Source organism: Chinchilla lanigera, unplaced genomic scaffold (assembly GCF_000276665.1).
Source record: "Chinchilla lanigera isolate Chin_1 unplaced genomic scaffold, ChiLan1.0 scaffold00123, whole genome shotgun sequence".
NCBI lineage: Eukaryota > Metazoa > Chordata > Mammalia > Rodentia > Chinchillidae > Chinchilla > Chinchilla lanigera.
In genome coordinates this window covers 1,546,400-1,569,061 of record NW_004955524.1, presented here as the reverse complement: position 1 = coordinate 1,569,061, position 22,662 = coordinate 1,546,400, and the positions used below count along the sequence as shown (strand labels likewise).

The following is a 22,662-nucleotide window of genomic DNA, read 5'->3' as shown; positions in this document are numbered from 1 at the left end:
GGGATGGGGGAAAAGAGAAAAGAAAAAAAGAAGGAAGGAAAAAAATATATATATATATATACAAGATAGCTAAGATAATTGTACTACTAATTTCTGTTGGTTTATTGAAAGGAACAGTTAATGTTTGATTGTTTAATCAATCTTGCATGCCTGTGTCCGATAGTCTGGACAATTACTATGAAGATAACAGTATGTAATACAACAACCATTGTTGATTTCCTGTCATCTTGTTTTGAAATTCTGTATCGTTTTTATTGGTTATGTATTATTTTGTTTTTGTTGTTTTATTTTTGTCCTTTTTGCTTTAAAATAATTTTTAAAAAAATAACACAGGAGCACTTTGAAAAAAATCAGTTGAGAGAGGCCAGCATCCTTGGTTTCCAGAGTGGTCTTCCCGTAACAATCATTGCTCAAAAGCCTACTGCAGTGTTTGAGGCACGAAGATAAGAGCACGTGGAGCCCGCCACCGTGCTGTCCTTATAGGAGTCTCGGTTATGTTTGTGCTGTAAAATGGGGGAAACGCTCCACAGGGATTAGAACAACACACACCTGGTGCTTTTCTACGACCTTTAAAAAGAATGGGACTTTATGAATCCATGACAACTCCTAGAAGCCTTCCCTGTGACTGCACTATGCTCTTCTCACATTCTGATGTGGAGTCAGGAACTCTGCTTAATCCTCTGTCCCAAGCAGTGAGTGGGTCCCGCTGCTGCACTGCGGGGTACGCCTGCAAGTGATGGAGCGTGCAGACAAATGTGGAAGGGGAAATTTAACTTCTTACACTTCTATCGCTCCCGAAAATATCTGCATGCACTGGATTCAGAAGAGACACCTCCTGGAACATGCGATGAGAGGACTAGCGCGTGAGTTACGATGGGTCAGGTTTGGCAACCTGAAAACTGCAGTGAGCGTTTTCCTACGTCCCATTTCTGGGGTACAGGACCCTGAAGGACAGTTAGAAAAGGAAAACAGCAGGGTAGAAAGGCAAAAACGTTTGGGCAGAATAGAAAAAATTCAAATGAAAAAATCAAATTAAAATCTAAAGGTGCAAGGGAGAATAATGAGAAAGGTAAACGACATTTGGTAGGACAGCTCAGATGAAGCAGATCTGTTGGGCATTCTCGAGATGAACACACATTGCTCTTCAAGCAAACAAAAATGGCATTTTTAAGATTTGTGGGTAATAGAAATAAATTTTCAAGAGCTAATTAACTGAGGTAGAGATAGATATAGTAGGATAAGATTAAAAATCATGAAAACTGACTGACATACTGACTGACACAAAATGTGTACATTAACTGAACCGCGCAGTCAGTCTCCCCAGCAGCTGGGCTCCGCGGCAGCACGGAGGGCGGTCTAGGCACGCCCTGTGCTGGGGGAGGGGAAGAAGTCAGAGACCGCATCCGGAGCAACCCTTCCCGCCCCGGCCGCCAGGAGAGGCCGTGGGAGACACACCAAGCCTACTCCGTGTGGCTCCCTGGATGGGGCCACAAGCAAGGATGTGAAGGTGATCCGGCTACATCAGTCACCCCGTTGATCTCCAGGATTGATTCAGCTGACATGGCTGCCTAGGCAGGCGTCCTCTTTGTCCCGCAGTGATCCAGGTGGGTCCTGCCAGAAGCTGCGCACTCGGCCAAAGGGGACGACCACCCCCACAGAGGAGGACCGTTCCTTGGAGGGAGTACTGCGCTCCCCTGCTAGAATCTCCCAACAAGCTCTCAAGGTCTATAGCGCCCAAGCCCCAGGAGAGCAGGGGTGGGGTGGGGTCAGGAGAGGAGATATGCGGCCCTCCTGCAGGGCTCTCCCCTCCTCCTCTCTGCAAGGCTCGCTGAGCATGTGCCCAGTGGAAAGAGCTCTCCCAGCTGGGCAGGTGGTGCAGAGGGGACTGCAGAATTCCTACTGCCCAGCTGCTGGCTGCCCAGGGGTCCGCGGGCATGGAGGGCATGTGAGGAAGAGCCAGGGGCAGGCGTCAGTGGCCCAGCTCTCTGTGAAGGGCAAGAGAGCTGCTGTGCTTGGAAGAAAAACAGACTGATACAGAAGCATTTCACCCAGGGACAGTCGAGGGCCAAGTTCCCCAAAATTGCTTTGGATGGAGGGGCTTCTCCTCTGTTTTCTTGAGTGTGGTAAATATCTGGGATCCCTGTATGAAACTTAAATCCCATTTTTACGTCACTCGTGGTCACCAGGGCAGGCATGACCATGACCATCAGGTGGAGAGGGCGGGTTCCACCGTAGCTGTTGGCACTGCCCTCAGCACCATGCGAGCATGGGACAGCCCTGGTTCCCCGAGAGGCACCAGCGCCGCTGTCAAAGAAGCTTTGGCTGGAGAAAATAAACCGGCTTATAACTTGGAGCTGATAAAGCAGCCATCTCTCCCTCCTGAACAAGGGCCAGCCAGTGTCCCGTGTTGGTATGAGCCCTAGAATGACCACAATTCCAAGTAGGCGTGGAGTGAGCGGCCCCGGGAAGCAGAAACGGATTGGGTGAACGGCCTGCGGGCTCACTGGCGCAGGCCCTTGCTCTTCCACACCCGGGCTCAAGGCAGCATCAACTAGTAGGACCCGAGTGAGCCCAGAGCGCCCCCTGGCAAGCGAGGCCGGCCCAGCGCCAGAGCGTGGGCTGCTTTGCGGGCCGTGGGGCCCACCCAAAGCAGCGGGATCAGAGGAGCGGCCTGCAGCGTGGGGAAGGGCAGAACCCCTCGCCCGCCCCGCCCCGCCCACGTGGGCCGGGAGCAGTGCAGGAGCCTGCGGAGGGGCAGCCGCGCCGCGGAGGGAGCCGGGAACGAACTCAGCCACCAGCCAGCGACCCGGCACCGCAGTACCTCCGCGCCCGTCTGCACAGGGTCAGCCTGGACTGGGGGTCTCGGCGTCGTCCTGCGTTCAGAGGCTGCCTGTACTCAGTCCCAGTACCCCCAAGGGGCTGCTGCCCGGGACCCGGCCTCTGGGGCTTATTTCACGCATCATCACGGAGGACGCACGTTTTCATGGACATGCAAAGTTCCGTAAGCACTGAACCCATATTAAGGCTCAAGGGCCGCTACAGCAGGCTTCATCTCGAAAACGCGGTTGTCCCCTACGTGCGGTTCATGGCCTCCGGATGGGACCGTGCAGGTGTAGATTTTCTTAAGCACATCAAATTTAGCTTTCAAAACAGTGGTAAATATGTATTCATTATAAAACAAAGTGAGTTAGCTTAACTTTTGAAGAATGGTCTCAGTGACTGCATTTATCTTTTTGAAGATTTTTGTCTTACCTGTGCACGTTTGCGGTCCACGCAGCTTACAACTGTCTTGGGGAGTTATGACAAGTACACGCTGCGGGGTGTTTCCTCTCTCGTCTCCTTCCCCTGCTCTCCCCTCCCCGGCCTCCTGCTCCAGCTCCCCCACCCCGTCGTCCGCCCCGGTGACACACGGGAAAGGACGCGTTCATTTCTTAGCCTGGGAGCCAAGGCAGCCTTCGAGGACCGCGCGGTGGTTTCCTGAAGGCGCGCGAAGCCCGGGCTGCAGTGGCGGCGAGGAGCCTGTGGGGGCCGCTGTGGCGCTGCCTGCTCTTGACTTTCACGGTAACATTATTCCAAGGTTCCTCCCTCAGGCAGACGTGTCAAAATTGCCGGATTTGTCTAATTATTGTTGTTTTCTGTAACAGAAAAAGATGAACCATGCGGTTCTTACTGCTAGAATTCTTTTGGAGCTATTATTTATTGCCAAGTTGGCGTAAACACCATATCTTTAAAACTATTCATTATTTAAATTTTTATTAGCTCGTGTTTGCAGCACATAACGATGACATTCACGGCAGGGAATCGCTACACGCGCGTAACACCTTCCAGTCCCCTTTCACTCCCCTCTCCCACCGCCTTTTATTTTTCCAGCACCAGATTCATTTAGTTATCTTAGAAGACCTTATAAAGTTAATTACCATATGTACAGATTGAAAACCAGACTAATAGGCTAAAAAATATATAAAACATGTAAGACAGTTGTATAAAGTCAAGGTAGACATCCACACTGATTAAAATACCCTTTTGTATCTTGTTCTTTTTTCTACAATCTGTCCTTGTTCATGCATGGTTTTTATATGAGCTCATGTAATATCGAGGCTTGTGTGTCTGAGTTACTTCACTTAACATTATGATCTCAAAGTCCATCCATTTTCCTACAAATGACTCAAGTTTATCCTTCTTTATGGCAGAGTAGTACTCCGTTGTGTGAAAATACCACATTTTTTATCCATTTAGGTGTTGAGGGACATATAGGTTGTTTCTGAGATTTAGCTATTATGAATTCTCCTGCTATAATCATGGATATGCAGACATCACCATGTTATGTTAACTCTTTTGGGAAGATACCTAGAAGGGGACTAGCTGGGTGAAATGGAATTTTCCTTGGGACATAAGTTTAGTGCAGCGGTTCTCCATATGTGGTAGATTTGCACCTAGGGAGCATGAGGCATTGTCTGCAGACATCTTTGGTTGGCATGGCTGTGGAGGTGGGGCTGGGCCACCTCGGGTGTCCAGCGGGTGGGGCAGTTCTGCACCAGCTCCTCCTGAGGGGGGCAAACCCCTTCAGTCAGGCCCGGGGCCTCAGGCAGCCTCCCAGCCACGGTGGGATGCTCTTCTGCGAGGAAGCGGGGGGAACGGAGACGGTACTGAGGTCTGATCCACCCTCTGCTTTGTGTGGCGTGCACATATAGCGGAGAAGACTCGTCCACGGCTGTCTTCCACGTTACACATTAAACACCAGGAATGGGTTGGGGGCACTGCAAGTTCTCTATATTTCTACGTTTTTGAGAAATACTAATTAACTGTATATAAAAATATAGCGTATTCCATGTGTCCACCATTTCGAGCGAGAATACATTAACAGATTCACTTCAATTAATTCCTGAAAAGAAAGAAACATTGCTGAGAACAGGAAATCCATTTGTTTGTCTCCCTAATCTTCTAGCTTCGTTCCAGGAAACAGTTACCATAACAGAAACGGTTTGCACATACAGCTCGTCCATGTTTTTCCAGTTCTACTTATATGTGTACTTACAGGTAATATGAAATCTTATCACATGTGTTTTATAATGTTGGCTCTGCGGCTCTGTGCTTTCTTTACCGTGTGGTCTGTCTCGATTTGCTTTCTGAGTTTAGTGGTAGGAGGAATGCAAAGGAAAGTGGAGAGTGTTTTGAGAAAAAAGCAAACTGGTAGGCAGTTTCACACTTGGCTACACTTTGCAAATGCTTTGTGAAATTATTATAAGTAGAAATTAATTTTTTAACCTTAACATGTAGAACACTGGTCTATTTGGTGAGGCTTTCATAAGTGCTCCTTGTGACAGCACAGGAGGCACTAAGCTGGAAACGGTCAGCCTTGAGTCACTTCTCTTTCCGACCCTGTAACAATTCCCGCCTGTCAGGACCTGTTTCCTCCCGTGTGAAACACTTTCCGTTCTATCCTGACATCGTTCGGAGCAGTGAGTGTTTCTGGTGACTGTTCATGCACAAGACAAGTTGGGAGGTTTACTTTTCCGTTCACATTATCACCTGGGGGATGCTCATTTACAGGTCAGCAGGTAACAAGGCAAGAAAATCGGAGGTAGGAAAGGAGAAATTAAAGGTGGTTGGGAAGTCCAGCCGAGCCCGCCCGTGTTTTCTCACGTGGCGATTATCATCAGAGCTGTTTGTTCAAGAGCTTCACAGTTTGAACACCTGCCGGGGAGAAGGGGCTGGGGAGAGAATTCATTTCTCTGATTAAAGCAGGTGTTCTCTTATGGTCCGAGGCACGGCTAGGGAACGAGCGCGGTGGCTCTGGGTCCCGGTGGAGGCGCTGGGGTTGCGCTGAGGCTGCAGGCCGTGCTCCCCGTAACTGGGGGGAGAAAAGTAACGCGTGGTGGAGACAGTTAGCTGCCCGTCGTCATCTGCCCTGTGGTCCAGCGAGCGCTGACCGCTGATGGACATTTTACCAGTCGGTTCTATTGTCTGCCAAAGGGCCAGAGCAGGTGCCCACCACGGGCCCTGTATATCTAAGTAATCGCTAAATACGGGCTTCATCGAGCCGTTGCCTTTTCTCAACTGCTTCATGTTCAACATCCTGAGGTCTGACGGGTATTGCTGGAGCAGCGGGCTCACAGGCCGTTTCTAAACGGCGTTGAAATAGTGGGGCCCACGCAGCTTCTTCAGAAGAACACGGTGATCCTCACACAGAGTTGGGCAGGAGCCGTCCAGCTGGAGCCAACATAGCAGCTTTTGGTTCCGCTCCCTCATGCGCCGATGGGGGAAGATTAGCACCACAGAGCACACTGTCCCTGATGCCGACCAAGACTGAGAGGAGATTTGGGGGGATTAGGAAATACTTTCCCAACACACTCTTGCTTTACTTATAAGCACAGGAGCTTTAGAGAATGCTTGGAAAGGCTTGGGATATAAAATGTTCCAGATTTGGAGGTTTTTGTATTTTGAGTATTTGCACAGATTTTATAGGTTACTTGCACAATAATATACATTGGATCTTGGTATCATTCAAAATGATCCTTTTTGTGCCATTATCACCTTATTTGTATTAATGTCTTTTTATGAGCATGTGTTTGCATTCCATAATGATCAGATTGCTCCGGGGGAGTTTTTACACGTATGCAAAAGAAACTCAAAATATAAAGAGCAAAACAATCATAGGTAACAGGAAGTAGAAGATCTTTTTCAAAATGATCTGGTATCATTTAGGAAAATAAAAGTCTTTTTAAATATTATGATAAGTGAGACTAAAATGAAAGTTGGAAATGAACCCAACTTTTGGAAGCCTTCACTATAAACGGAAGAGTGAATGCTGGGTGAATTTCTCACCATCTCTTGTCAAACGAGTGCATTCTTTAGTCTGGAAATACCTGGTGCCTCAGCGCCTGGTCACACTCCAAACAGGACGCGCAGGCTGAAAGGCTGGCGGAAACGCAGCGACGCTCTAGGGCTGCTCTGAAGGCGGCTCGCGCCCAGAGGCGGGACCGGAGCAAGGACGCAGGCCCGCGCGTACCCCCGGAGTCCCCCTTTTAACTTCTCCACCCAGCCCTTGAAACAGCATCGCCTTCTGGGATAGCTTTAGCCTTCTGCCAGCCTGGGTGAGTCAGCTACTGCGATGGGTGCGCCCAATGTCCTTCTGCACTCGTCCTTAAAGGAAAAGCAGGAAAGGAACAGAACCCCAACTTAATAACAGCAAAAAGTAAATCCTCTCTTAGGGGGTCCCTTTGAGATCTCATCTGAGTTCACCTAAAAGAACAGTTTCCCTTGATGCAGCTCAGTAATTACAATGCTACATCTATGTTAGGACCATGTGCTCTGCTTTCCTACTTCTTTTCAGTACCTGCATTACATGTTATCCAAGCAGAGCAGGAAGCAAGAGAAGCAGTTGCCAGGCTAGGTGGCGCACGCCTGCGGTCCCAGCACCCAGGGGCTGAGGCAGGAGGATTGCGGTGACTTACAGGCCTGTCTGGACTACATAGTGAGTTCAAGGCCCAGCCTGAACCGCAAATGAGACCCTGACTCAAAAACCAAAGAGAGAGTGAGGGAAGTAGATTTTTATGCAGCAATACATGGATGATTGATACGAGATAAAGAGATAGGATAGAGCCCCTGATGGAGGGTTGACGGGTAGTCAGACCTACCCAGTCCGCTGCACCTGGGGCCAAGAGAGTGAGTGAGTTATAATTCCTGTTGATATAGGAAAATAGAAACCCAACCTGAACAATATCTGGGACGAGTTCATGTTCTCTAAAATCAAAGAATAAATTTTAGGAATAACAGAGGTTAAGAGCAGAATTTATTGAAGGAAAGAAAGCTTCTGTCCAAGAGAGGGACAGAAAGGGGGGCCCGAGTGGATTGTCCCTATCATTTAAAATAGTGGGTTTTGAGTCCTTTCAATGTATGCAATATATGGTCTTAATTTAGATACAGTTATGCAGCTAATCACTCTGTAGGTATATAAATGCCCCTTTGGATAAGCTATACAAGTGCTATATTAAGGGCTGGGGATTTAGCTCAGCGGCACAGCACCTGCCTGGCAAGCATGAGGTTGTGAGTTCAATTCTTGGTACCTGAAAAAAAAAAAAAAAGTTATATTAATAGCTACAGTGCATGTGGTGTTGTGAATAATTTAGGAATGCTCTGGCTACAGTTTGACCCTTTAAATTGCATTTTGCCAAATGAAACTCTTCTTCTACTGAGTAATGTGAAGACTGAAATTCCTTTCTTTGCGGTGCTCGGGACAGAGTCCGGTGCACTCCAGTTGGACACCAGCCCCCCTGACTGCTCTTTGACAAGGTGGTAGGCTAAGCATGACCATTCTCTCAGTGAAAATGAGACACACCAAAAAGTTGTATTTAATATATTCCTGAACACTTTCTAACTCTAAGCCCAACAAAATAAAAATAAAAGCATTTGGTAGCAAATACAGCACATCGATTTAAAATAATACTGTAAGTTGAGTACACTTGCATTTAAAATCATTTGCAACTATTTTAACACTGTAGGGAGAGCGGACATCATGAAATTAGTGGCAGCATGCTCAAAAGAGTGCACGTCTTCTGGGTCGGCTCCTTCTCCATTGTAGCTCGTCTACAGTATCTTAGGCACAGAGAAGCGAAATGGTATTTGTGACATCTGCTCCTCTTAAGAGACCGAGGCTGAAAATGTGTTTAATAACGATATTACTATCAGCAATAGTTACGCTTTTCTAACACTTTACACATTTTATGCTTTTGCATACTTTGTACGTATTTTTTAAATGTTGTGATTGCAACTTGTGGTTGGGCCTTGCTTTTATATAGCTCTAAAGCACCAGTCACAAAAGACTAAGTGAAATCAATTGAATGCACAACTTCGCAGTGGGAAGGGGGAGAGGAGACGGCCTCACTGTAAACAAGCAAGAACAGCTCACAGTGGGACGACTGCCCTTGGCCAGGGGCCAGAAATGTGAGCAGGAGGCAAACTATTACAGAAAAGAAATGAAATTATTGTGGAAGACCACAAAATGTGTGTGTGTTGATATATGAAATATATCAAGTTGGGACTACATAGTGAGTTCGAGGCCGGCCTACACTATCACGCAAGACCCGTCTCAAAAAAACACCAACCCAACCAGATACAAAGAGGAAAGCCAATCAGACAGAGAAAGGTGTAAGTGGTAAAATTCCTCTTGTGTCTACTGTTCTGCGCTAGGTCCAAGACAGATCCCAGAAATGCGTGCTCTAGCCAGGTTTGCAGGGGGATTTGTGCTGGGTGTGAGTCTGCTCTCGGCCTCTGGACTTGGTGGATGGGATTAGTGTTCTGTGGCTGGGGTTCTCTCCAGCGCTTTAGGACAAAGTAAGGCAGCCCTACCCACCCGCTTCTCATCCGCGTGTCTTGGTGCCGAACCACTATGCTGATTCGCCGAACTTATCAGCTGTTGGCTCAGGTTGCTACTGCTGCTTCGGGCTTTTCCAGGCTGCTAGCCCCGCCTTCCCACCGTGTGCACCCCAGCCGGGGCCCTCTGGATGGAGGGAGGGTCCACCGGCGATCTCACAGCCCGCGCGGCCCTCTGATCTGGCCATATTAAAATAGACAGGGTTTTTTTTTTCCTTGCCGTCACATTTCTCCCCCAGAGCTGCAGTAAGGCAGTCGTGCCCCACAGGAAAGGGGAGAGGCCCCCCAGTGTCACCCGCAGGCTTGCATCTGCCCCCTTGTATGCGCCTGAATTTGCCCAGGGCCATAGCTGCAGTCCTCTCATTGCAGCTTCACTTCCCAAGAATGTTTTGTACTGTCAAAGGCTGCATGAGTCCTTCAAGGAATAATACAGAGCTTTTGCTTCTCCTGGGAAGAAGGAAAAAGCTCCTCTCGTATTCTCACAAGACCATATGCTGGTTAAAATCAAAGGCTTAGCTCACAAGGCTAGTTATTTTAAAAGAAAAAGGAAAAAAAGGAGATAAAGAAAAAATGGTGGTGGCTGGTGATTCATGTCCGCATGAAAGTTACATAGTCAGGCGGCTGGGGATTTAGCTCAGCGGCAAAAGCGCCCGCCTGGCAAGCGCAAGGTCGTGAGTTCGGTTCCTGGTACCGGAGAAAAAAAAAACCAAAAAAAAAAAAAAAAGAAAGTTACACAGTCATGCAAAAAAGACAAGATGGCTGCTGGCCACGAGGCAAGGTAACATGGTGTCACTCTTGTTGCACAAACTGAGAAAAAGCCATTTACAAGCTAGACTAAGTGGAGACCAGGCTAAGTTAGCAAAATAAACAACAAACAAATACACAGAAAATAAGACAGACCTGTGGAGTAAACGTAAGTGGCTACAAAGAAAAACAAAAGCCTAAGTTTCCTTCCCCAGCCACATGGCCAGAGCAGGAAGCACCTCCCTGGCACCTTGAGAACAGTCTCCCAATTCTTGGCTTCGGGAGTAGAGGGATGGAAAGAAGGAGAGGGAAAAAAAAAAGCTTGGAGAGAAAACTTTTGCCCAGCTTTGGGCCTTAACTTGATCTCTGATCCTTCCTGGGCTCCACTCCTAGCTGCTCACTAAAATGTTATCAGGCAGTTTCTTTAGAAACGGCTCCCCAGTCAGAAGCACTCTAGGTCCTTCTCTCCTTGAACGTAGAATTGGATGAGACTAGCCAAAAACAGGGCTAAAAGTTTATTTGAAAAGTGAGTGGTGAATGGTGTGGCAGAAACCAGCTCTGCAGAGGGAACTTGGGCAGAACAAGAGAAAAAGAAGATAAAAGCAAAAATAAAAGGACACCCTGTGTCTGCAAAATGCAGTGTGGGCAGTTACGGGAAGTCACACTAGCCAGCTCCTCGTGGTGTCCGGCATTCTTTAATGTCATCTGCTTCTCGTGGGGGGTTAGAAGAAGTTCTGCACGTCCTGGGATCTTGTAATTGACGGGTCACGCCCATTTCCCCAGCCAGCTTTGCCGCACCGTACCTCCTCCGTCAGGGCTTCTCAGCGGACTTCCGGGAGGCGTTCCCACCGGCAGCACCACTTGACAACGTCCATCCAGGGTGTGTGCCAAACCACAGCGTCGTGAGCGGCAGCAAGTTAAATGAATCGGTCCATAGCCTCTCACTGCAGGAAAGGGATTTTATAAAGTCCATAAGCAGTGATATCATTAACTTTCTTCGCTTTATTTAATGACCAGCATCAAGGAAAACTGACTTAGCATATGAGCATGCAGGAGGTTTATAGAGGATGCTAAGTCCCATTGCCGCTGTCTCCCAAATAATAATCACCTGGATCTCAGTCCCTGTCTGGTTATTATTTCCGTCTCTCAGCAAAAGTCTTGGGAATGGAAAGACAGAATTTCAGGGGTACAATGCTAAATGCCCTAGGTATCTCTCAACAACACATTAAGCAAAGATCCACAGAAGTCTATCAAGCAGAAAGGAAGGTTCTCTAGGAAATACTATAATGACTTGGAAATTAAAATTTTGCTATAAAAAAGGATGAATCTGAATCATTTGTAGAAAAGTAGATGCATTTTAAGAACATAACATTAGTGAAGTAAATCAGACATATAAGCTGAAATGCCATATTTTTTTTTTTCATATGAGAAAATCATAGTGTAAATAGGGAGCAAAATATAGGGAAGAAAATGTGGCATTGATATACAATGGCACAGTATTCAGCCATAAAAAAAGATAAATTTGATTCATTTATAGATGGACCTTAAGTCCGAAATTTAGTTGAAATAAATCAGACACATGAGGTTAAATATTATATGGTTCCTGTTATATGGAACATCCCAAAGTATAAATAAATTAAAGAGCAAAACAAAATGCAGATAATAGGAAATAGGAAGGTGGAACTTTTTCAAAGGAACTAGAGCAAGAGATGGGGGAGGAGAGTGGGGAGAGAGAAGCGAGGGGGAATAAAAGAGAAGTAGGACGTGTTAGGTACGGGGACCACCCGCCTGCAAGGAACGTCACCACTGTGTACTCCAAACGTATACTAAATTTTAAAATAATATAAAATTTTAATCGCACATTTCCTGTAAACCAGGGAACTCTGTATGTGGCTGTCATAGCTTAACAGAAATTGTTAAAGAGATGTGATGTACCCATTGCACATGTAACCTACTTATTTAGTGACAGTGAAGGCATGGGACTAGCACCTTTCAGATTGGAAAGTACATTTTTCTTAAAATATACAGACTTTAGTTCTTTACCAATATTAATATTAATAATTAAGCTCACTTCTACCTTCAACTCTCATCTGTTATTTGCAAGCCAGGCTTATAAGCCATTACTGTAAGCTGTTACTTAAAGCATCAGTATTAAGCAAGAACCAGGTTCACACTGGGGCTCACTCTTCATGCTGAACATTACTTCTACTTTGGAAAATGCATATTTACACGTATTCAGCTACTACAGCGTCACACAGGAGAATTTCCTTATCCTGAGCAACCCAGTGTTACAGGGTTGTAAATTTTGCCTGTGTGTCCTTGGGTGACAGGAAATACAGAAGTAATTTTTCAGTTTTGCTTGTTTGCTTCAGACTGAGAAAAAAATTTCCGAAGAGACCACTGTACTGATACAAGCCTACGTAACTGAGGAATCGAGGTTGTAGGGTTAGAAATGTATGATGACAATGCGCTAAACCGGAGAAATAAGATTTCTGAAAGAACCACGTAGTAGGGGAGGAGGCCAAACTACATAACTCAAAAATGCGACCTTTCTGTATTGATGTTGAGTTACTAATTTGGATTTTTTTGATTCAATGTAATTATCAGTAAGCAATGGAAAAGGCAGGTGGCTGTGAGTTTTGGCACATGTTACAGGCACAAAAAAAGTTCTGCGGCTGTAATAATAAATCCTTCATGTGTCACACTGCAACTCCTTATCTTGAAATTTGGAGGGCATAAAATACTGAGCAGAACACTTTTAAGACCTTTTCAACCATAACGTAACACTAAATTCTCTACTGAAATTCACTAGCAGTATCCCCAAAGCCATGTATGAAAATAGCTTTTCGACACGGGCTTGGAAGTAAACCTACACAAGAGGAGGAGGCCCCCGGGATGTTGCTATCTGTGGATACGGAAGAAATCATGGTGCCTTGAGGTGGAGAGAATGATACTTAAATATAATTTCCAACTTGTGTTTTTCACCTGGATACCAGACCTCAGATGCAGAGCCCAGGAGAGAAATGGTAGTAAATTATTCCCAGGGCGTGGGGGAGTCATGCCTAAAGAGATACAGGGGCGCGAATGAGTCTACCTGCAGCAAAAACAGTAACACGCACATGCACTCACACACATACTATATGGATTTCCCTGGCTCGGCCTGCAAGCTTGCTCTTCACTGACATTACAAGCTTTGCAAACACTCCTAAGATGTTTCTTTGGAGCATCATCTTCCTTCTGCTGCAGCTTCCTCTCTGGGTGTATAATTTTGATCAGGAAGCCTGCCTTAGCAGAAGGAGCACCAGTGTGCACAAGGATGGAGATGTGATAATTGGAGGATTTTTCTCCCTTTATCTGCATCTATACTACACTGGTTTCTTTCATATAAAGCCTATGAAGGACTTCTTCACCATGCAGTAAGTGCCTTCCTTATGTGTTTCCAGGATGGATAATGGCCAGGGAGCTGTGGGTGGGTATACCAGTGGTATCTACATCATTATCCTGTCCTTTCCACCAACATGTGCATGCACCTGTTCATAAGTTATGCTGCACTGTTCTCTTTTTCAACGTTGAAAGTGGAAAGAGAATATTCTTTTTCATTTTCTTAGCCCTTTCCTTTCAGGGTTGGAATCTGAAAGAGACGTGACTTTCTACCTTATTACCCTGTTCATGCACTCCTGCCTGTGCTGCTTCCATATGGCATTAAGTCATTTTTCTTAGAAAGGTTAAGGCTAGGCGGCTACACCAAAATATCTCCTGTGTGCGACTGAGCGTCTGCTGATGATTCTTGCTGTCAGCATTCAGTCACCGTCTTAGATAACCTGCATGTCTATCTCACATGCCGGGGTGGTTCCTAACTCCTGCCGCTACAAACCAGGCTGGGAATAAGGGGTGGGTCCGCTGTCAGACTCCACCCTTCAGTTTGTTTCCTCTTCACATGAATACATGGACATTCTCTGGGTTCAGATTCTACGATATTAGCTCTGTAGCCAAATGTATAATTAGTGTATTTTACAATGTGTCGGAGGACTGTAGCCCCTATGAGAAAACAGGATGCCACTAACACAGTGTTTCATTAGGATTTTTATCAAATGCTGGAGCCAAAGCGTCACTGTGGCAGCTGCCGGTATGAGGCATGGCGGGGTAAAACTTTGGACCCCTTCCTTCCCTAGATGGTGTCTATAGCTATCTCATATTTCTTAGCAAGGTCCGGTGTTTTCCTGTATTTATATCTTTGGACGTATTACTTTGGTTTGCCTTGTTGTGAGACAGGATCTTCTTATGTTGCCGAGGCTGGCAGTCATTTCTGAGCTTAAGCAACCCTCTGTCTGAGTCCCCAGAGCAGCTGGTGTTAGATGCACGCGTCACATACCTGGCATATATTTTTCCCTCCATAAATTTCCACAACAAGTTAGCTGCTGTTATTCATGGGTGCTCTGCACAGACTTTGAATCTGACACCTGCTGCCGGGTTGTTTCTTAGCTAGTGAGACACAGGTAGGATTTGGGGGTGCTTCGGTCAGGGAAGTCTGCCCAGAATTTCCTGAAACCTGGTAAAGAAAAGGCTGCTTGGGAGAAATACTGAAAATGGTGAGAAATAACAAGGGCATCACCTGCGGGGGAGGGTTGACCACCCACTGAAAGGTGAGTTTGCTTTGAGCATGGAGGAGTGCAGTGGACCCTGAATGCTGCCTGGCTCATGGGAGTTCACTGTCAGTGTGCAGGATGGGGTCACTGGTGTTACTGGAATCTCACATAGAAGTAATAGAGATTTGGGTTGAACCAGCATGAGGGACAGAGCTGAAGGCGGCCCAGTGTGGTGAGACATTATCTGCAGAGAGCAGAGGATGAGGACCTGATCAAATATCAAGGGCATCAGGTTTTTAATATCCTAAGGGTGCTGGGCAGTGTTTCCTGTTCCTGGTGGGAGAAGAGAAGCTACCGGCCCTTCCTACTATCCCCTGCCCTCTGCTCTCACCGGCCCAGGGAGACAGTCTACTGCGGAGTCCCGCGCTGCAGACCCCAGCACAGTCAAACCCATGTTACATAAGAAGGACACACGGGCAGCTCCAAGAGGGTTTTCGGTCAAGATCAACCTATCTCCTAGGAACAAGGTGTTACGGGTTCATGAGAAAGTTGTCATTTTTTTAAATCAGAAGCAAAAGTAAAAGATCTTTTGAAAAATAAAAATATTCACATATATATCATTGATACATTTTTATATCAACATTATATTGCAAAAAGTAATTTTAATATTTGAAAAGAAGTTCTGGCACATGTGTGCATAGCTGCAATGGCCATAATAATTATAATAATCATGATAATACAGTAGAAGTTTCTGCCTATGAATATAAATAACTCCAAGTAGGGTTGTATGTGTCTTCTCTGATTCAACCTATTTTTCTTACAAAACAAAACATGATACACAAATTTATGTATCATCAAATCTTTATAATTCTTGTTATGCCCCATAATATTATATCTTGTAAGATTCGCATAATTTAGTTCTTACCATTTTGGAACTTTCCTGAATTTCTAATTTATTTCCACTCGCATGTTTCCATAATGAGGGTAGCGGACAGATCTTTGATAGATGATAGTGTTCTCTGATCAAAACAAGAGAATTCTGAGAAGTAAAATTATTGGGTTCAAATCTCTCTATAATTTAAATTTTATATATACTATCAAAAACCATCTGAAAACATGATAATTTGAATACTGTCATCATCCATGTGGGAGAGTAATTTTTCCCTCATCTTATATGAAACTACTGAGTTAAAGTGATTTGAAAACTGAACCTACCATGCTGACTAACTTGCATCTCTTATACTGTTAGTATGATGTATTATATTTTATGTCTTATGTTAATATCTTATTTGATGGGCTACCATTTTTCAATTTTTTTTCTTGCTATAGGTTTTTTCACTTTTTAAAGTGTTTTACTTATTTAAGAAAAGAGAAAATTTGACCAAGTATTTTTACAATAATTAATTGGACTTTTGCTTGCGGTACTTCTTTTTTACATATACCATGTTTCTGCTGGAACAGTGTGAGCTTTTAGGTAGCAAAAATGATATTCATCCTTTGCACTTTTGTCCCTTTTGCCACACATCCCTAGTTATAATTTGTAACTAAAACTATGTTAATTCTATTATTAGTAGTATTCTTAAGAATTATTTATTGCCTTTTGAACCTATTTTGGAATAAATGCATGTGTGTTAGCTGAGTTTAATGTATTGCAATAATATACTTTCACTACTAATATGATAATTTACTATTTATGAACTAATTTTCAACATTATGGTACAACATAAATACACGTGTGTGTTTATAGAAAGAGAAAGATTCCATTTTCTTTTCTCTGAGATAGCGATACCATCCTATACCATTCCCAGCCTGTTTAAAGCATTATAATCGCTTAGTTGTTTGTTTTTGTCTAAAGCATCACTTCCTCCTTTTAGATTTTCTACATTTTGGAATATCTCTACAGTAATTTTTGCCATCACCATACAAACCTCTCTCTTCTCATGTTTAATTAGAGTTATGGCAACTTTGATAGAATCTTTTGTGAGTGTTAGAATCTATCAAATAGTTCTCTTGAGGTTTTTATGTTCTTATTAGAATTCTATGGATTTATTAAGTGTTCTGTTACAGGTTTTGTTATCTCTGAGTCTATACTACATATATTTCCCCAAAACGCTTTAGATTACTGATGTCAAAGTAGAAAACATTTGATAATTCTCACCTGGGTAGGTGCTGGTTGGCTCCTGTACTGTTCAGAGAATCATGAGCCCTCTTCAGACGTCTTCCCGGCTTGTGGGTGGACAATCTTACTCTTCGTGGGCTACTAATGCCTGCGTGTTCCCTCACTCATTATTCCTCACTGTTTCACTGTGAATTTATTCCGTGGCCTAGGAGCTCGGGAGCACTGTTAACATTACACTATTATCTTGGTCCCCGTTTTATTGAAAAAGTTCTAGATGCACAGCTTCTTGAGGAATCTTCATCCCAAGTATGTACTAATAATAAAAGACAGAAAATAAGTGAGATAAAAGAAAATGCCCAAACCCCGAGAATTAAAGATTTTATGGCCAGTTCAGTGGAGACTCTCGCCAGTTGTGTGGTTGGTCAACGGAACCGTACAACGAAGCTTCTCAAACATGATAACAATAACCAAAACCTCTGGACACCAAGTTTGGGGGAGCCCTCCTGGCGGAGGGTGGCCCATGCATACTAACACGCATTGCTGTTGGGAAAGTGTCGCACTGTCTGAGATGCCACTGAGAGAAAACGCTCGGGGCTTGTGCTAGGAATTCTCATGGTCCTGCCCGTCTACCTCTTCCTTTGACTGAGATGAACATGCCTTATTTTTCTCACCTATGAATGTAATAAAAAGAACTTCATTCCACAATAGTCAAAGGGACCACATTTTACAAATACCTCGGCTTATAATTTTCTTAACATAAGTTCCACCTGGAGGGCACAGAGGGAGCAGTTGTTTGTGCAATGCATTCTCTGGAATGGGGTAAATTTCCACAGCTGCCCTTCCCCTGCTCTCACTGTGACTCACTGCTTGTCTTGGGGCAAGAATTAAGTTTTGACTTGAGTTTCTGTTTTGTCCTCAAATTCTTTGTTCTCTTCACTGATATTTCTGACCTCGCTGAATATCACTGTTGCAATAGGAAGCATTTAATGATGTGCAATATGTACAGTTATTTTAGTTTTTGATACCAAAAGCCATTAACAAAACTCACTATGAATGAGTTTTGAATCTGCTTCTCTGCTGTTTTTACTCTTTTTAAAAATTTTTACTGCTATGTGCTTGTGATACACAGTATGTACATTCATCCTGGGCAATTGGCAGATGTACCTCTGTACGATACGCATGTCACACCTTCTTCCTCTCTGCTTCCCCTCCCCTCACCTCCTTCCCTTCTCCTCCCATTTTCAGATATTCTTCCCAATGCCGCAAAGTCTATCTCTCTATTTCCTCTCTTATTTCACTCTTTGAATTGATACTTTGGTGTTCTCACATAATAGAACCCATGCAACATTTATGCAGAAGTTAGTATGTTATTCTGGAACAAAATTTGTGTTATTTGTATTTAAATTCTAGGGCTTCAAGGGTCCCAGTTCATCTAAAGATAGATTAAATCTCACGATTGTTTATCCTTTTATTAGGACGCTGTTTTAACCCAGACTGCTGCATGGAAATGTACCACCAAGTGGCTGTCAAACAAAAATAATTTATTTTAGCAATTGTGTAGGCTGAGATCAAGAGAGCATCTGCTTCCTAGTTTATTAGTGACCATCTTGACAGTATGTCTTCACAGAGCACAATTACAAAGTCATCTCTATTGACTATTGTAAGGATACTAATCTCATTCATGAGAAATTCACCATCCTTTCATGACAATTACCTTCTAAAATCAGATTTCCAATATCTCCTCCAGGTATAGGTGTTAATTCTATGATTATGAGGGAGGAATACATAAGTGATGTCATGATATTTGTATGATAACATACATAAATGATGTTGTACTGTGTTGGAAGAGAATCATAAATTGGGCTTTTTCTATAAAGGACATTCTGTTCTCTCTGCAGACTTGTGTCCAACAACTACCAAAATTTCCTGGCCTTCGTTTTCGCCATAGAAGAGATCAACAGGAATCCTCATCTTTTACCCAACATATCTCTGGGATACGAATCCCATAATTTTCTTTACAGTCACTGGAGGATATTGGAGAGTTCTCTCATTTTACTCACAGGACAGTATGAAATCCCAAATTATACCTGTAGAAGAGAGACCAAGTCTGTAGCAGTGCTAACAGGAACCTCATGGGCAACTTCTCCTCAAATTGGACCACTGCTGGAGCTCTACAAGTTCCCACAGGTGAGGGTGGGTGAGACTGGCATAATGAAACCACATCTTTGTTGGTGCCACTTTCCAGGGCCTTTGATGGGTTTGACTAAAAAGACTGGGTTATCTATCTACTGGAACACACAACGTTTAAAGTACATCCCTAGAAACCACTGTGAAGAAACCAAAGTATAGTACAACAACCACTGATAATTTCCTACCATTTTTGTCTGTAACTCACTATTAGTTTTCCTGAGAAACTATCTTGAAGATACCAATAGGTAAAATAACAGCCATTGATATTGTCCTACCACTTTGTCTGTAATTCAGTGAATCCCCCTATTGCTCTGTTGTCCTTCTTTTACTCCTTTAAATAAAAATAAAATAAATAAATAAAATAAAGTAAGTACAGTACACAGACTGGGTGGTTAGGCCACGATTCCACTGTCAACAGCAAAGACTAGGGAGAGAAAAAAAAGCATAGCAGTTTCCTAGCAGTCTATGTCTGCCCAGTTATTTTCTAAAAATAAATAATAAAAAAGATATAATAACTTAGGGATTGAGATGATTAGAAAAATGAAGAACAGGTATCTTCTTTCACCACGTCCTGCTGCTACTTACTAATCTTCAGGTTTGAGTTGTGCTTTATGTCAACACTTCCTTGTATTGCTTCCAATTTTTTTCCTTTTAGGTGACCTTTGGTGCTTTTGATCCTACACTGACTGACAGTGGCCAGTATCCTTCTCTCTATCAGGTGGCCCCAAAGGACACGTATTTGGCCCTTGGCATGGTGTCCTTGATGCTTCATTTCCTCTGGACCTGGGTGGGCCTGCTCATCACAGAAGGCCACAAGGGTCTTCAGTTTCTGTCAGATGTCAGAGCCGAGATGGACAGGAACAGAGTCTGTGTAGCCTTTGTGAAAATGATCTCAACTCCTCTTGTGTCCTACACTTCATTTGCGCAGCAACATGCTATCCTCACCAAGGAAACACCATCAGTAAATGTGGTCATCATTTTCTACGATGCTGATGGTCTAAATGATGTAACCTACATCATAGGGCAACATTTAGTGACGTGGCAAGTCTGGGTGACAAACTCACAGTGGCAGGCAGACATGGCTGGGAGAAATTTTATACTTGGCTCATTCCATGGGACTCTCATTTTTTCCATACATCATGAAGAGATTTCTGGTTTTAAAAATTTCATCCGGGCAGCCAACCCTTCTAAGTACCCAGAAGACACTTACCTCACTATGTACTGGTTCCAGAATTTCCGCTGCTCCTTCTCTGACCCGGACTGTGCGCTGCAGGACTGTGCCCCCAGTGCCTCCCTGGCACGGCTGCCTGTGAACCGTTTTGACCCGGAGATGAGTGACGAGAGCTACAACACGTACAGCGCCGTGTACGCGGTGGCCCACGCCCTCCACGAGATGCTTCTACAGCAAGATCAAGTGCAAGTGATGGGAAATAGGAAAGCAACGGCGCTTTCCTCCTGGCAGGTAATGACTCCTCCTTTGGTTGGCAGGTGCTGTCATCAAGATATCTTTTTAAAGTTCTTTTTAAAGTTATTTGGTTGGCAGGTGCTGTCATCAAGATATCTTTTTAAAGTTATTCCAAGATATCTTTTTAAAGTTCTCTATCTAAGATTAGAGTATTTTCTCCGAAATACACAAGACTATGTACCATATCCATTGTTAAGAAGGCAAATACTGAGCTTAGAAATGGTCGTCAACTAAGGATCCACTGGCAAGGAAGAACGAGACATTCAGCAAGATTTTTGGTTTGGTTCCAAAAAATGACAGTGCCCTGCCCAACTAATATTTTCATTTGAAAAAATCTAAATATTTCTAAGCTTTTCTCATGAAGGATTTAATGGATAGAAGGAAAATTTGTAGTCACTTTTTAAAATCCATACCGTGCTTAACCCTGTAGTGAGTACATTATATGAATTTTCTCATTCAATTTTGCAAACATTTTTGGTATTTATGGCCTTGTTTTGAAAATGGTGGATGTAAGAAGAATCAGAGAGAAAATGTGTGTTGGAAGCAGTGGTGGCAAAGCTGACTTTTGTTTAAAATACATGTAAACTGTCTGGTTAAACAGGCTTGGATGGAACTGAGTGACACTTTAGGAATAGTGTGATATTTTAGTCATCCATACGCTTTTATCTGTTATACTTCATTAGATGTCACTGTTGACATTGCATTATGGAAAAGGAATTAAAGGCAATTAAGTTTTCTATTATATTCACGTCTTCTCCAATAATTATGGAACCTGATTCAACACAGGACTTATCTCTTTTAGCTGCACCCCTTTCTTAAGAACATCCAATTTAACAAACCTGCTAGAGACCAAGTGACTTTGGACGCCGTAAGGAAACTGCAGGCAGAGTATGACATTCTCAACTTCTGGAATCTTCCTGAAGGCCTGCGACTTAAGGTCAAAATAGGAACGTTTTCCCCATGGGCTCCACTTGGCCAACAAATGTCTTTGTCTGAGGATATGATTGAGTGGGCCACAGGAATTGCAGAGGTGTGTGAGACCTACTGGTAATTATGATGCATTTCATTAAGAGATAACCAAAATATTGTTGTAGTTTCTGTGCCCACAGTTTTGCCAGTGAAATGTCCATATCAGAAATTGAACAATTCACATTCTAATTTGGAGCATTTTCTATTCACCAGCTTTCTGATCAATGTGAAAGGAATGCATTAATAAAACCATATTTTTATGAAAATGTATGTTCCATTTTACCAAATAAATATTTTATTCAATTGTATCATTTTATTTATATAGACAAATTAATTTTAGCCCTCAAGTTCTGAAAAAGTAAGTAACTGTTTCATAGTGACTTTTCTCATTACTGAGACAAAATACCCAATGCCAAAAATTAAAAGATGAAAGGCTTATTGTACCTCACAGTTAGTAGAGGTTTCAGTTCGTAGTTGGCTGGCTCCAAGGCAGGGTGATATAGGAGAGGGGCACCACAGAAAAACAGTTCATGGCAGGCAAAAGGCAGCAAGGCAGCAAGCAGCGAGCGGTGACTCTCCTTCTGCCCTTTATATTTTATCCAGGCTACCCACTCTTAGGGCAGGTAGCATTCACACCCAGGGTGGAGCAGCCTTAATCCTAACATCACACCATGAATCAGTCCCTGCATCACATCCTGATCTCAGCATCACACACGCTAGATCCAGCCACCTGGAAGAAGTCCCACCTATGAGTGCATCAGGCCTTGGGGGGACAGCTACATAAAAATCATAATGAAGTCTAAGAACATATCAACATATCTGACTTCCCTCAGACTCCCCACTCGGTGTGCAGTGAGAGCTGCGATCCTGGATTTAGGAAAAGCCCTCAGGAGGGAAAGGCTGCCTGTTGTTTTGATTGCACCCCTTGCCCAGAGAATGAGATCACCAATGCCACAGGTAGGAGCATGTCCTATGGACACATTCTCCTCCTTTATTATATATGCATCTGGGAAATGGGAAAAATCTTGTAGAGAACATAAATAATGAAATCCTTTCTTCCTTTAGTTAGAAATATATTTTATTCAGTACACTTACCCCTTAAAAATATGCTCTGCCATTTGAAATATGATTTGATTCAATTTTCTTTTAACTATCTCTTCCTCTCCTCCTTCTCCTCCTCCTCCTCCTCCTCCTCCTCCCCCTTCTCCTCCTCCTCC

General features: G+C 43.8%; 1 protein-coding gene across 1 annotated transcript in view; it reads left to right on the top strand.

Annotated features, from left to right (window-relative positions):
• Positions 1-4,989: 4,989 nt before the first annotated feature.
• Positions 4,990-22,662, top strand: part of LOC102030469 (vomeronasal type-2 receptor 116-like) — a 19,770-nt gene continuing 2,097 nt past the window's right edge. Inside the window, exons 1-5 of the mRNA XM_013507190.1 lie at positions 4,990-5,037; positions 18,720-19,008; positions 19,667-20,473; positions 21,279-21,506; positions 22,279-22,402. Coding sequence (XP_013362644.1) covers positions 5,024-5,037; positions 18,720-19,008; positions 19,667-20,473; positions 21,279-21,506; positions 22,279-22,402 — 1,462 coding nt within the window. The 5' untranslated portion in view covers positions 4,990-5,023. The remainder of the gene's footprint in view (positions 5,038-18,719; positions 19,009-19,666; positions 20,474-21,278; positions 21,507-22,278; positions 22,403-22,662) is intronic.